This window comes from Chelonia mydas, chromosome 4, assembly GCF_015237465.2.
Source record: "Chelonia mydas isolate rCheMyd1 chromosome 4, rCheMyd1.pri.v2, whole genome shotgun sequence".
Classification (NCBI taxonomy): Eukaryota; Metazoa; Chordata; order Testudines; family Cheloniidae; genus Chelonia; species Chelonia mydas.
In genome coordinates, this window is record NC_057852.1 from 134412199 (window position 1) to 134425493 (window position 13295).

Below are 13295 nucleotides of genomic sequence, written 5' to 3' on the forward strand. Positions count from 1 at the left end.
TTTAAGATTCTCAATTTTTATTAAAGTGCCTGTCTCAAACCACTCAGAGTAGTGGGTTAATAGACAAGATGAGATTATAAGTGAATACTTTGAAGGACGTCTATAACCAAGTAAATCCAGTTATTGAATTTTGTAAATTGCAACTACAGTAACCCAATCAGGAATCACCTTAACTTTTGGCAAACTTTCCTGGGCCATCAAACTGTCTGGATCACTGGAGAGAATCTAGCTGTTCGTTTCGGGTGCAACTAATTTCTCTAGGCAGGCCAAAAGAACAGCATCCCCTACAGGAAGTGAATGTCAACTCTTATGGAAAGGAAATTTCTTTTGGTAGCTCTCTACAAGACACGCACAAAAGGAAGAAATTCGAAGGGTAACTCAGCTAGCTCACTGAGTTTTACTGCTCATTTGTTAATTACTTTGGAGAATAGTAGTCTTGAAATAACTTTTCTTGCATGAATAAATCATGGTGCTCCTACAGAATGGACAGTGTCCATGTGAAAAAACAGTGGGTTCATATGTTAGAATTAACACTATGTACAAAATACCCACCCCCGCCCTTTCACATCCATGACTCTGCTCCTTGCCTTCATCACTGCTCCTAAACATCTTCCCTGAAATTGATGAGAAGAAAAGCACAAAAACCCCAGGGGCAGATGGCTGAGATACTTTGAATTGCCTCAAATCCATCCAGTTACTCCTGCAAGGATCAGAACATCAGGAAGACTCAGTACAATTTCTAGCTAAACTTTTAATTCTGAATTCACTGCTTTGTGGGATTATGATTCTGCAACAGAAGCGTCACTACCAAGAGCACCCGCCTCAAACAGAATGTAGAGCTGGAGATACAAAGCTCCGTAACTGACCTCTCTCCCTTTTTTAATTCATGACTAATCAATCTCTGGTTGCATAAACCTTTAGTAATTTGGCCCTTCCATTTTCTAATTGATGTAGGCGGCTCGGAACAGTGTGTGTGCTGCCCACAAGAATTGGTTCCAGACATTAAGTTTCTGGTAAGCAATAGTTTAAGGGTTTTTTCCTCCTTTTTTTAAATAAAAGGAAAGTACGAATGGCACATTCTAGCTTAGGCAGTCTGCAAACAGCATCATCTCTCCTTGGCCCTTGCGAAAGATAAAGGGGTCAAACAGGTTAATATTTTGACCTTTGATGTCATAGGCCAAGTCTGTAAAAGGACCTGAAAGCTACAGTGTTGTGCATGGAACACCGCTCTCTGTTAGTACAACATGTGCACTTAGGTATACAGTCACCCAATTTTTAACCCCTTTTATTCTCTCTGTAAAAGGGGCAGAATCGCCCCTTTAAGGGCCAGCCTGGCTTGGTCAATTATCAGACTCTGCTGTGAAGGGAGACGGTGACTATAAAAGCTAGCAAGCGGCTCCCTTGAGGGGGGACTGCAGGAAGGGACAGACTTCCGCAGCAGTCCCTGAGGGAGGAAGACTCCAGGTGGTAAGCCCTAGGCATCACAGCTAGGTAGACAGACCCAGCTGGGAGTTTTGTTTGCTTTTTGAGAGTCTCTGGCCATTTGGACAATAAGTGGAGCATAGAACCAAGAACTGAAGACTAGCTTGGTGTGGGTGATAATTCCTCAGGCTGGTGAGGAAGCCAGCCAGCGTCTAACACTCTCCTATACTAACAGGTTAAATTCCTGTTACTGTGATCCTCCCTGTAAACGCTACTCTGTCCCGACTGGAGCAGGAGCTTTTGATGAACAAATCTAGCTCTTGGGTAAAAAGGCGGGGTGCTAGAATAGCCCCACTTCCTGTTAAAGATTCAGAGAAGAGTCAAATGGGAAGAGAAGTTATTATAACAGATGTCCAACTCAACTCATGGGCTACATATGGCCAGAGCAGCTTGCTTTGTGGAGGAGTCCGGAGCACTTGGTGGTTATTTGGCTACTGTACTCTTTCATATGAAATGGAATTCATTTGCTTAAAAACTGTGTGAGAGTTCCATAAGGCGATAGAATACCCTTGACGCACCAGCCTAGTGGGTAGACCTGTTGTCCTCATTAAAGTTACAAGACTATTGAAGGAAAGCACTGAAAGGATCCATTAAGATACTGTTCTAAATAATACACAACTAAAACCATAGTAGTTCTGATTAGGCTGGGATTTTCAGGAGCCTGAGAGTCTTTATTCATCTTCTTTCCCCCAAGCCTTGCAAAACTGCCACAAAAAACACACCAGCCCAGACACAAAAATATTTTCCCTCTCACTTAACCATGAACAATGACAATGAAAAAAAGAATAATAATGGTATCTGATTCACTCAACCATAATAAAATAATTCACTTTGGGTGAGTAGAATTTTGCAAAGACTGCTTTGGTCTTTTCCTTTTAATGTGGCAAAGTCTCTATGAAGAGATCATTGTGTAAAGTTCCACACATACCTACCACTCAGCTCCTCAGCACTGGCTGGACTCTATTAAGCAGCTTTAATGCTAATACCAGTTAAAGTCATTGCCACTGGGAGCGAAGGAAGCCACAGAAAAACATCACTTTTCAATATACCCTTTGCCACCACGTCTGCCCTGCCCTCACGAAGGAAGCTTGTTCTCAGACAGCTTGCACGTACCGGGCAAACTGCAGTCCTGGCAAGAAATCCACCTGCTGTGGTGGTTGCGTTTGTTGACAGATTTTGAAATCAGAAGGTTTTGTTTGACTCAGACCAGTGACACTGGACTATCTCTCTCAAATGACCAATATCACCTGTTTCCAAGGAAGGTGCAAGAAACTGTGGAGTGGGTGGTTATTGGATATCCTGCTCACTGAGAATGTTTCTTCCTAAACCCCAGGAGTTAGAGGTTGTGAAATTATTCCCTGAAAAATACAAGGGTTTATAACCCCTTCCAAAACACTTGGTTTTTTGCTTTCTTAATCCCTGCTACAATAATTCTGGCTGATGCTCTCATCATTCATAAAAAACTAACAGCCCAGAAGCGTTCCACTGATGTACTGGCACATTAGAGTAGCTCAGAAGCGAGGAAGGAATTTGTCAATGGATAACCAGAGCGGAAACGTGTTTCTGCAGAAAAATGATAGCATTTTAGGAGTCCTCTGTTTGTTTTCCTAAACTTTACATAAGGAAATGAACACTCTTTTAAAAGACTTCCTACACTCAATGTTCTGTGCATTCAACCCAGCATGTTAAAAGGCAAAGTGACTCATCTTTTCTGATATCAACATACACAATCCCGATTTTGAGCAACTAAAATAAACCGGCTTACTGCAAGCAGGCAGACACAAATCAGCATCCTCGTTCCTGTATGCCAGCTGATTAACTCAGAGGGTATTCTCGCCCCTTTGGTAGGTGCGAATGCAATGCATGATGCTGCATGACATCTAACAGTGACTCACCCCAGATGCATGCCCTAAAGCCTCTGTATAGCTTGCTCAAGTGCCCAAGAGAATATGAAGCTTGTTTTTAGCCACTAGCTGTCACCAGAGTGGTCCTTTCTGCTCAGAGAAGCCTTGGAAGAACTGCCTGCCTTCCAGCCTCCTAGCTGAAGGGATACTTTAACAGAGGCTTTGATGTATGCCCACTATCTGCTTTTTCTAATCTCTTTTGCTACACACACTAATATTCATTTTTAAAGATTTCCAAAATAAAGTATTCACACTGCAATGCCCCAGGAGGCACTGCTGCAGTCTAGTACGCCAGCTTTGGTGAATATGTCACTCCTTACACGACAAGGATTTAAAGTTATAGTGAACGCTGGGCTAAGAAGCCTTTCTGATAACCAGCCCCCTCCCCTAAGAGACCAATCTGGAGTACCTCACCAAAGTTCCCATTATAATTTCATAGAACATCTTTCATTAAGTATACTCCCTCATGTCTAAGCAGTTTCCTGTTGGTCCCTTGGGCGGCTGTCTAAGTCAGCATTCACTATCACAGCAATTGGACCAAACAACTCTTTAATGGCAAAGTTATCACACAAAAGGAACCGGTGTGGAGTAGTGGACAGCCATCTGGACTGGGAATCAGAAGATGAGAATTTTAGCCACTGACCGGCGGTGTGACCTCGGGGCTTAGTCACTTCCCCTTTGTCTGTCTTGTCTACTTCGATAGTAAGCTTGTGAGAGTAAGGACTGTGTCTGTCGTGCATTTAACACAACAGGGCCCTGATCTTGATTGGGACCTCTAGGCACTATCATAATACAAATAATAACCCAACGAAAGTCACAGGCTTGTCTGAGAGTACCTAACACTAGTAGGGGTTTCAGCTCAGTTCAAGGTTGCATACAGCCCTCTTTGTACTAAAGATGTAACAAAGGGCAAAATTTGCTTTAGAATTTCCAACTGCAAACTCAGTCAAGTCCCACCTGTCTTTCTTCTTCAAGGCGTATTCTCTCCTCTTCTTTCCGCCTTTCCTCCTCTCTCTTTGACTCGAGTTTTTTCCGTTCCTCACGCTCTGCTTCTTCAGCCTAAAAAAAAAAAAGGCAATACATTATTCTCTCTCAATCTTTGGTTTCATAATTTACGAGCATCAGTTATCTCTCATCAGTTTCCTGGACTTCTGTGTCCAGAAATACACAACTGATATTTTTAAAAAGAGAAGCTATTCTCGTTTGTCATAATCATCAGGGTTTTCCGTTCGTTTCAAATTTTAGTATTTCCACTCAGTTTATAAATTATCCCTATGGAGATTTAAAATATCAGTTTCCTTGTTGAAGTTTTCACCTCCACTGAATGCATGTATTAGCTTGTTTCTGTACCTTTGCTATTGAATACTGTAAAACCACTGACTTTTCCCTTCACTTTAAATCTAAAAAAAAGCTTTGCAAATGTAAAATTTTTATGCTTTATAAGGTATCTTGAATTTTGTTCTTATTAATCTGAATGGCATCCTTTAAAGACGCGATTCATACAATGAAAGCACATTTAAATTATTTTACAGTTAAAAATGGAAAAATTGCTCTCCTAGACAAAGAATGGAAATCTTACTATTAGGAAGATTAAATTTAACTTAAAACACAAGATCCACCGCCATTCCCTCCCCCGAAAATAACCAGCCACCAATACACACAAATTGTTCCAAGGAGAAAAAAATAATTCATAATGGATGATTTAGACTATTGCTTAAAATATCTTTATATTGATTTCTTTATTATTTCCCCTTTCTCCCCATTCCAGAAAATACTTGATCTAATTTGTGTTTTTTAAATTAAACAGCCAGGAGACTCATCCTCACTGAGAATGTGCCACCTGGAACGTTTCAGCTTTAACTGTCAGGGGTTTTGAGTTAAGTGTGTGGCAAAAAAAAAAAAGAGAAAATCAGCTTGTTTGAAAATGGAACAAAGGATCTCTCCTCTGCCCTCCCACACCCTTTATTTAACTCAGTGGTTTTCAATCTTTTTTCATTTGTGGACCCCTAAAAATTTTCAAACAGAGGTGCAGACCACCTTTGGAAATCTTAGTCTGCGGATCCCTGGGGGTCTGTGGACCACAGGTTGAAAACCAGTGATCTAACTCCAAAGTAACTTAATTGATTTTGCTCAAACTTTTCATAAAAGATCAAGCTTGGAAAGTAAAAACCAAAAATGGTTAAAGTTATGCACAAGTGAAGAGAGGATCGTAATGGAAGACTATATATAATCACGTAGTATTTGTTATGATATATGCTACCTATAGCACTTATCACCACAGTCAACCGAGGTAAATTTAATCCCCGTGTGTAAGATCTAGGCACCACTTTATTTCTTAAAGCAGGGCTTATGTGGGATTTGAGTGGCTTTGTGTTGACCCTGTGCAGAGGTCAATTTCAGCCCAACAGACTTGTTTAACGCTCTTATTATTACTTTGTTCACTCTGTGCTGTGGCGAGCATCTTCTCTGTTATGCAAAAGTCTGTTGCAATTACATCAAGCTTTTGCAAACCATACTCCAGGTTACGGAGATTGCAGGCCAGTAAAGTAGAACAGGAAAAAGAAATTAACGTATAAAAACTTGAGTCATATACTAATGGGCTTTAGGAGGGTTTGCTGTTGCTGATTAGTTACCCCTGGACTTGCAGCAGTTAAGTGTAACTGAAAAATCCAGAGTATTCAACTGGTAATTTAATATGCAGAGCTAGAATTTAGGAAACGGATGAATGTTCATAGCAAAGAGATGTCTGGTTTCTAGGCTTTTTGTTTGCTCTCTGCTGAATTCTGGCCTAAGGACTGAATTCTCAGCTCCCACACACTTCAACGGGCTTTGCAAGGACACAGCTTGCCTATGTTACCAAATTCTCATTCAGTCCCCAAGGAACAAGTGGACAAGGCTGTGCATGGAGAACCGGCACAGTGTTTGGAGTAGGAAGGGGAACCTCCCCCTACAGGTGAGCATGGAGCAATGCACAGACATTACTACAGCAGCTTTTAGCTCATGCGGTGGAGGCTGATGCACTAAGCTCCAGAGGTCCCCAGTTCGATACCACCCACTGACAACCATGGTCTGTTGGTGTTACACAATCACAACTGTCAGCTGCTCTTCCAGATTTGTGTGTGTGTGTGGGGGGGGAGGGGGTGTTTCTGAGACAAAGCGGGTTCCCCCCCGATAAACCTCCCAGCTGTTGTGACCAAAGAACAACTCCTGCCTCCTCTAGGTCAGCTATCACCGGCCATTTGCTTTGTGCTTTAGACATGGCAGGAAACACTCACCTCTCTCTGGGCTTTTCTGGCTTGTTTCTCTTCTAGTTTCCTCTGTTTCTTTGCTCCGATCTTCCCAGACAATTGAAATTCTGCAGCCTCGTCTCCATCATCTTCCTCTGCAACATTGCATTAGAAAGGGGAAAAGAACATTTTACAGCTCTCAGGAAATTGGATTCCCTGCTTCTGAAGAGAGATGAGCTGCAGATGAGAAGACAGCCAAATCTCTGACAAGATCCAATAAAAAGGGGGGAAAAAACGACATTCACAAGAGGCTGCCAAACCACAGAATAGATTTACAAGGCAGGCACATGTATGGTGAAGTCAGAGGTAAACTTTACTGGATCCTTTGAAGAAGGGCTGTTTATCATCAACATTTCCTGCTTTCCACCCGTTAAACGTAATTTTCATTACATATGAACAAAGTCACGTATCACACACACCTACTTTTACAATTTAACATCCAGCTGTAGGGATTTTGTTTTTCTGTTACCTTCAAGCCTAGTGCAACAATTATGTCAATTTTAAAGATGGCATTTAGAGGTTTTCTATCCATCAGTAATCTACACTGTGATGCTGTCTACCATCCCCCATGTCTGCCCTTTAAAGAAAAAATATAAAACCCTCCAAGGAATATAATGCATATAAGGGGCTTGATCTTTAATAGCCTGCATGCACAGTCACAGACCTGCACAAACAAATGGCTTGCTACAACAAAACTGCCCATTTGCAAGTCCAATTTCTGCAAATTGTGGAACATGATAATTTAACGTGCAAATGTGTATGCATTTTTGCACACCTAAACATATGCTGATCAAGCGATCAATGAGCAGCAGTCTTCGGAAGACTGGGGGGGGAGGGATAGCTCAGTGGTTTGAGCATTGGCCTGCTAAACCCACGGTTGTAAGTTCAATCCTTGAGGGGGCCATTTAGGGATCTGGGGCAAAAACCTGTGGATTGGTCCTGCTTTGAGCAGGGGGTTGGACTAGATGACCTCCTGAGGTCCCTTCCAACCCTGATATTCTATGATTCTAAGAGCATTCTCCCTCCCCAGCATATATTCTGTCCCCTTGTTTCTTCACATGCCACATGTTTGGTCTTATTACTCATTCACCTGCCTAACTTGGGCCCCAATCTTGCAACACCAGCAGAGTAGACTGACCCCTATGCTCAAGGAGAGATTCATTGGGACTCTACATGGCATAAATCAACTGCAGGACTGGAGTCCTGGACGGCAAAATCCTTGTGAGAGGGACCTCATGACCCTACTTATATCTGAAGTATTATGCACATCCCTGATGCGATTATTCAAGGTGTTGACTTTGATCTACAAAACTCTGAGTTCAGCTGGGCTGCTTGAGATAGAGTGTTCTCAAGTCTTGTAATTTTGTTTCCAGTCTTTCAGTATTTGCTTAAATATTTATATATATATATATATATAATTTTTAAACAAAGCCCAAGTTATCAGAGTCATCTTAGTTTTCATTTAAAAAAGTTTCTAGCCTACATGGTTGTGGGGGAAAACCCACCCCCCAAACATAACTCAAGTGCATCCTGATGGCTCAGAAACCAGAACACTTCCATCTTAAAATAAAATAAAATAAAATAAATAAATAAATAAATAAAGCCCATGGGATTTGATATATAATCATAACTTTTGGAGCCCAACTCAAGATTTTTGAATGCTTGGAACTGGCGATACGACAGTCACTACACTGAAATGTGAAGGGTTTTGACTGCAGTGTGTTTTCAATAAGGGACCCTTTCCCCCCATGGAATTTACTTCCTGGTCTGACAGAGCCGAAGTCTGCTGACCTTTAGGGCATGAGGCAAGGCCCAGATTTACTCAGGCATTTGCCAGAGGGGACGTTTGGGTGGCTGAGGGATCGGGTACCCTTCTTCTTTGATAGGATTAGGTTTTGAAGGTGTATCCCGAGGCATGTTAGACACAGCCCGTTTCACAAACTGAAACACATACTTCTACAGACAGACTACTGAAAGTAGATACCTTCTCTACTAAATTTGTTTTCTGTAAATTGTTCTCGAACTATACCACTGTTCACTCGCTCTGGAAGGAAATAAACGCGAGGCAGACTTCTCAGCCCAGGTTTCAGTAAGAGTGAAATCGTACTAGCCAGATGTTCAGAAGGGTTCCCCCTCCCTCCCCCACACATGCACAGAAAGCACAAGGCCCACTCACATTTTACATAGTAACATTTCAGAAGCTGCTGCCAAGTGTGAAAATAATTTGACTCTGGATCACGTGGCAATATCAAAGTCAGCAACGCATCATCAGACGCCCTGGATGGAATTACACCCTTCTGATTCACAATTCTCTAGGAGTCACCACATGCATGGCTGGTGCTTTCCAGAAGCAAATAAGAAAACACAGTCCCTGTCCTAAAAGGCTTGCATAGTGTCGTCAGATCTAAATGTCTTACTGGCTCCTCAGGGCTTGTCTGCATATGGGATATTTGTACCCGTGTTTGGCTCTCAGTCTAGCAAGAGAGTAAATTTTTATCCTGGTTAAGAAGTCTAATTGAAATTCTCATTTGGAGTCTAGAGGGATAGTAGTATTGAGGTAAAGTATATAAAAAATTGTTAATTGTGAGTATGCTTTCTATGTTAATGTTAGTAGTTTAGTGATTATGACAGAGAAGATGCTGTTTAAACACTTGTCGGGGACTGACAAAAATAAGTCCCTGACCTCTGACCATTAACATCTTCCTCCCCCCAGTATGAAGTGTCTGATGGGATCCCACAAGACCCACTTCCTCAAGACAGCAGCACATTTCCTTGAATGTGCAGTTGCTAGAAATGCAGATCTCTCTTTAGACATTTTTGTTGGGCCCCATGATTCAGCAAAGTGCTTCAAGTTAACACCGTGCCCATCTATGTGCTTAATAGGACTTAAGTACATGCTGAAGTACTTTGCTGAGTTACAGCCTTCATTAAAGTGGTAGAATAGATGTTCAATGCAGCATCGCGTTTGAGATTTCACACACAGCTATTACCACCACAGCACTACAGCTTAATCACGCTGCACCTATTCAGGCATGTACAGCAACAGATGATAAAGGTGTGTGTGTGCAAGGGGGACGGAGGTTAATTCTGATGTAGGAACCACGCGTTTTTGAGCTTCCCCAGATGTACAGGCAAAATTTTAAGACTGTTTCTCCATCGTTTCTGGTTTGGGGTTGTGGGGTTTTCTTTTTTTGTTTTGCATTTAATCTACACACACTGTAGATATGCCCCCTTTTCAAATAACCTTTTAGTAATACATTCATCAGCATTCAGATGCACTTAGTGAGCGACTCATCAGCACTTCTTTGTATTCCTCTAACAACCGTTTTTTGCTGTTGGGCTCTGGATTTGTAGATCAGGGACCAAATTCTGCTCTGTTCCACTAATGTAAGTGGTAAGTCCACTGAAGTAAACGGTTTTATACTGGTGAATCCTGAAGCAGAATCCAGCCCCACAGCTTCAGTTCTGACTACTAAGACCAGGGGTTCTCAAACTGGGGGTCGGGACCCCTCAGGGGGCACGAGCTGTCAGCCTCCACCCCAAACCCCGCTTTGCCTCCAGCATTTATAATGACGTTAAATATATTTTAAAGTGTTTTTAATTTTGATTTAGTTGGGGATTGGTCCTGCTTTGAGCAGGGGGTCCCTTCCAACCCTGATATTTTATGATAATTTATAAGGGGGGGGGGGGGTCGTCGCACTCATAGGCTTACTATGTGAAAGGGGTCACCAGTACAAAAGTTTGAGAACCACTGACAGACTATCAGTTCTTCAGGTCGGGGGGGGGGGGGGGGGGGGGGGGGGGAAGGGGCATATTTTTGTTATGTATCTGTAGTGCCGAGCACAATGGGACCCTGATCCATGACTGGGGTCCCAGAAACAACTGCAGTACAAATGATAATGAACACATGAAGCAACTAAGATATTGGCTTCAGAAATCCATCCAACCCCGATTACACAGGAATCTTTGTTACACATGGCCACTGACGGGGACAAATCAATCCACCATATGGAAAAGCATGGGCAATAAGATGACTAACATGACAGTCATGCAAGCCGCTTTTTTTATTTTATTTTTAAGAGAAAAGATTTATCAGTGATCCATTTTAGGACTCAAACAAGATGCTGGCCTATTAATCTGCAGCCACAAAACCAGCCTACGCTGATGACAGCCAAGTGCAGTACGTAAAGGGTATAGGCTCCTTTGAGAAAGAGTCGAACCACTTGAAATTTCTTTTCTGAACAAGCGCATATGGCATAACTGAGAAACCACACACACTTACCTCCTTCACTCATGTCTGGGCTTGAAATGTCTCAAGGACAAAGATGGCCAGTGCTAAACCACATCACGTTGTTTACTGATGTAAAGGAAATCTAGATTGCTATAAAAATGCAGCCTGACAACAAATGCAGGTCAAAACGTATACTATTTACAGGTGCTTCTCTAATGAAGACTATGGTAGTCATGGAAAGCACAGCACAAAGTTTAATTGTGCACTGAAGAGGTTTTACGGTGTTTTATTTTGCTTAAACTAGAAGCGCAGTCCAATGACTACATCCATTAATAGAGCTCTAACAGTTCCTGCCTCACAGGAGTTTGTGAGGCATCATTAACGTTTATAGAACAATGTAGTTAGGTATCTGTGGATGCATGGCACTCTTGCGAATAAGTGAGAAGTATTTATTAGTTAGTAGTCAGGCAGACTGATAGATTTCTAGGCCAGAAGGGATCATTGTCAATGGTCATCTAGTCTGACTTCCTGCATTACACAGGCCAGAGAACTGCCCCAAAATAATTCCTAGCACAGATCTTTTAGAAAAACATCCAATCCTTGATTTAAAAATGGTCAGTGATTCACGGCAGGTTGACCTTCAAGTAAAACAGCGCACAACTTCCCAATTTACTACCTTAGAATAAATTCAGTCGTCCCAAAAAGGTGTACATAGGATCCACTATTTAATGAGCATTTCAAAAAAACCAATAGGATTTAAAATATATTCAAAACATAGAATTATTCAAGGTGAATTTACGTAGGCACTGTTTCAGATGTCAAAATTATGAACAGCTGCAGGTTTAAATGCTACACCAGCGTTTCCCAAACTGTGTTCCGCATGATGCGAATAGGTGTTCCGTGAAAGAATCTTAATTAAAAACAAGTGTCTTTAAATTATTTTTCAATTTTAAATTTGGCATATTTGAAGCGTAGTTTACAAAAAGTTTTGAATGACTATAATTTAACAAAACTCTTTTTCCGGTTATTGACAGATCTCGTATTGAATATCATGGCGTAAAGAGAACGCGGCACGCAAGCATGTTGACGTCTACCCCTTTCAGACACATTTCAGTTAGTGACGTCGCACCCCTTCCGCTCAAGGCTGCGAACTGCAGCAGTATGCACACACCATTCTCTTTACGCCATGCTGAATATAACATTCACTCAATACGTTCAAACCGGTGGGTCTTTACTGTGTGCGCGATAAGCACAACTAAACTAGCTTCACTCGAAACAATATAAATATTTGTGACAAAATTTGACAAAAAGCAGTATTTCTAAATATTGTCACTAAACCTAATCACCATGGATTTGTGACTAAAAGAAGGAACTTTGAAACAAAAAGCAAGTTCTTCTGGTACTCCAACTGTGGCCGAAATAAACGAGCAAAATATTGTGACGCTTCAAAGTGAGGATGAACAATCGCAGTCTTTTGTTGCCGCAAAATCTGTTAGTAGTAGTGAGTTATCCAAGGTGAAAGAATTTCCACCGAAGTATATAAATAACAAGCAGCAGGAGGTGTTAAAAGACCGAAACGAAGGCATGATGAAAGTTATTTGTCTTTCAGTTTTACGTGTGTTGGAAATAAAGACGTTTCTGATGTGCAGTGCGTTGTGTGCAACAAAATACTAGCGAACAGTTCCTTAGCTCCTGCTAAACTTTGTAGGCATTTGGAAACCAAGCATGCTGAATACAAAGACAAAGATATAAGATTTTTCAAGAGGCAGCATGACTCACTTGGAAATTGTAAACTTTGGATAATTAAAATTGCTAAAACAGACAACGAAAGTGCAACAGAGGCATCTTATCGAGTCAGTTACCGTTTAGCGCTTGCTGGAGAAGCTCACAGTATTGGAGAAACGCTTATCAAGCCTTGCGCGAAAGATATTGTAATGTGCATGTTGAGCGAGCAAAAAAATTGATGCTGTACAGTTGCCAAACAATATTGTTGCACGCCATATTAAAGATCTTGCTGATGACATAGAAAAAGAGCTAGTTTGCCGACTGAAAATTTGCCACGAGTATTCATTGCAGCTAGATGAGTCCACTGACGTTTCAGGACTTGCTGTGCTACTCGTGTTTGTCCGATATAGATTTAATAATGTTATTGAAGAGGAGCTGCTCTTATGTGAATCTCTGCAAAGCTACGCGACTGGAGAAGAAATAGTCAACTGCCATCAACAATTTTATCAGAAAGCATGAAATTAGTTGGGGAAAATGTAATGATGTATGTACTGACAGTGCTCGGGCAATGATCGGGAAGATGAAGGGAGCTGTAACGCGAATCGTAAGTGTGGCACCAGAAAGCACTAAGAGCCATTGTGTTCTACACATACAAGCACTTGCCGT

At 41.6% G+C, this 13295-nt stretch overlaps 1 protein-coding gene across 6 annotated transcripts in view; it reads right to left on the bottom strand.

Annotated features, from left to right (window-relative positions):
• Positions 1 to 13295, bottom strand: part of DDRGK1 (DDRGK domain containing 1) — a 49290-nt gene that overhangs the window by 18422 nt on the left and 17573 nt on the right. For all 6 annotated transcript variants that reach the window (XR_006290276.1, XM_037898348.2, XM_043544913.1 and 3 more), the window contains 2 exons: positions 6662 to 6768; positions 4344 to 4445 (listed from right to left, as the gene is read on the bottom strand). Coding sequence is in view for 5 of the 6 variants with exons in the window: in XM_037898348.2 (XP_037754276.1) it covers positions 4344 to 4445; positions 6662 to 6768 (209 nt within the window). In the remaining variant the exon portion in view is untranslated. The remainder of the gene's footprint in view (positions 1 to 4343; positions 4446 to 6661; positions 6769 to 13295) is intronic.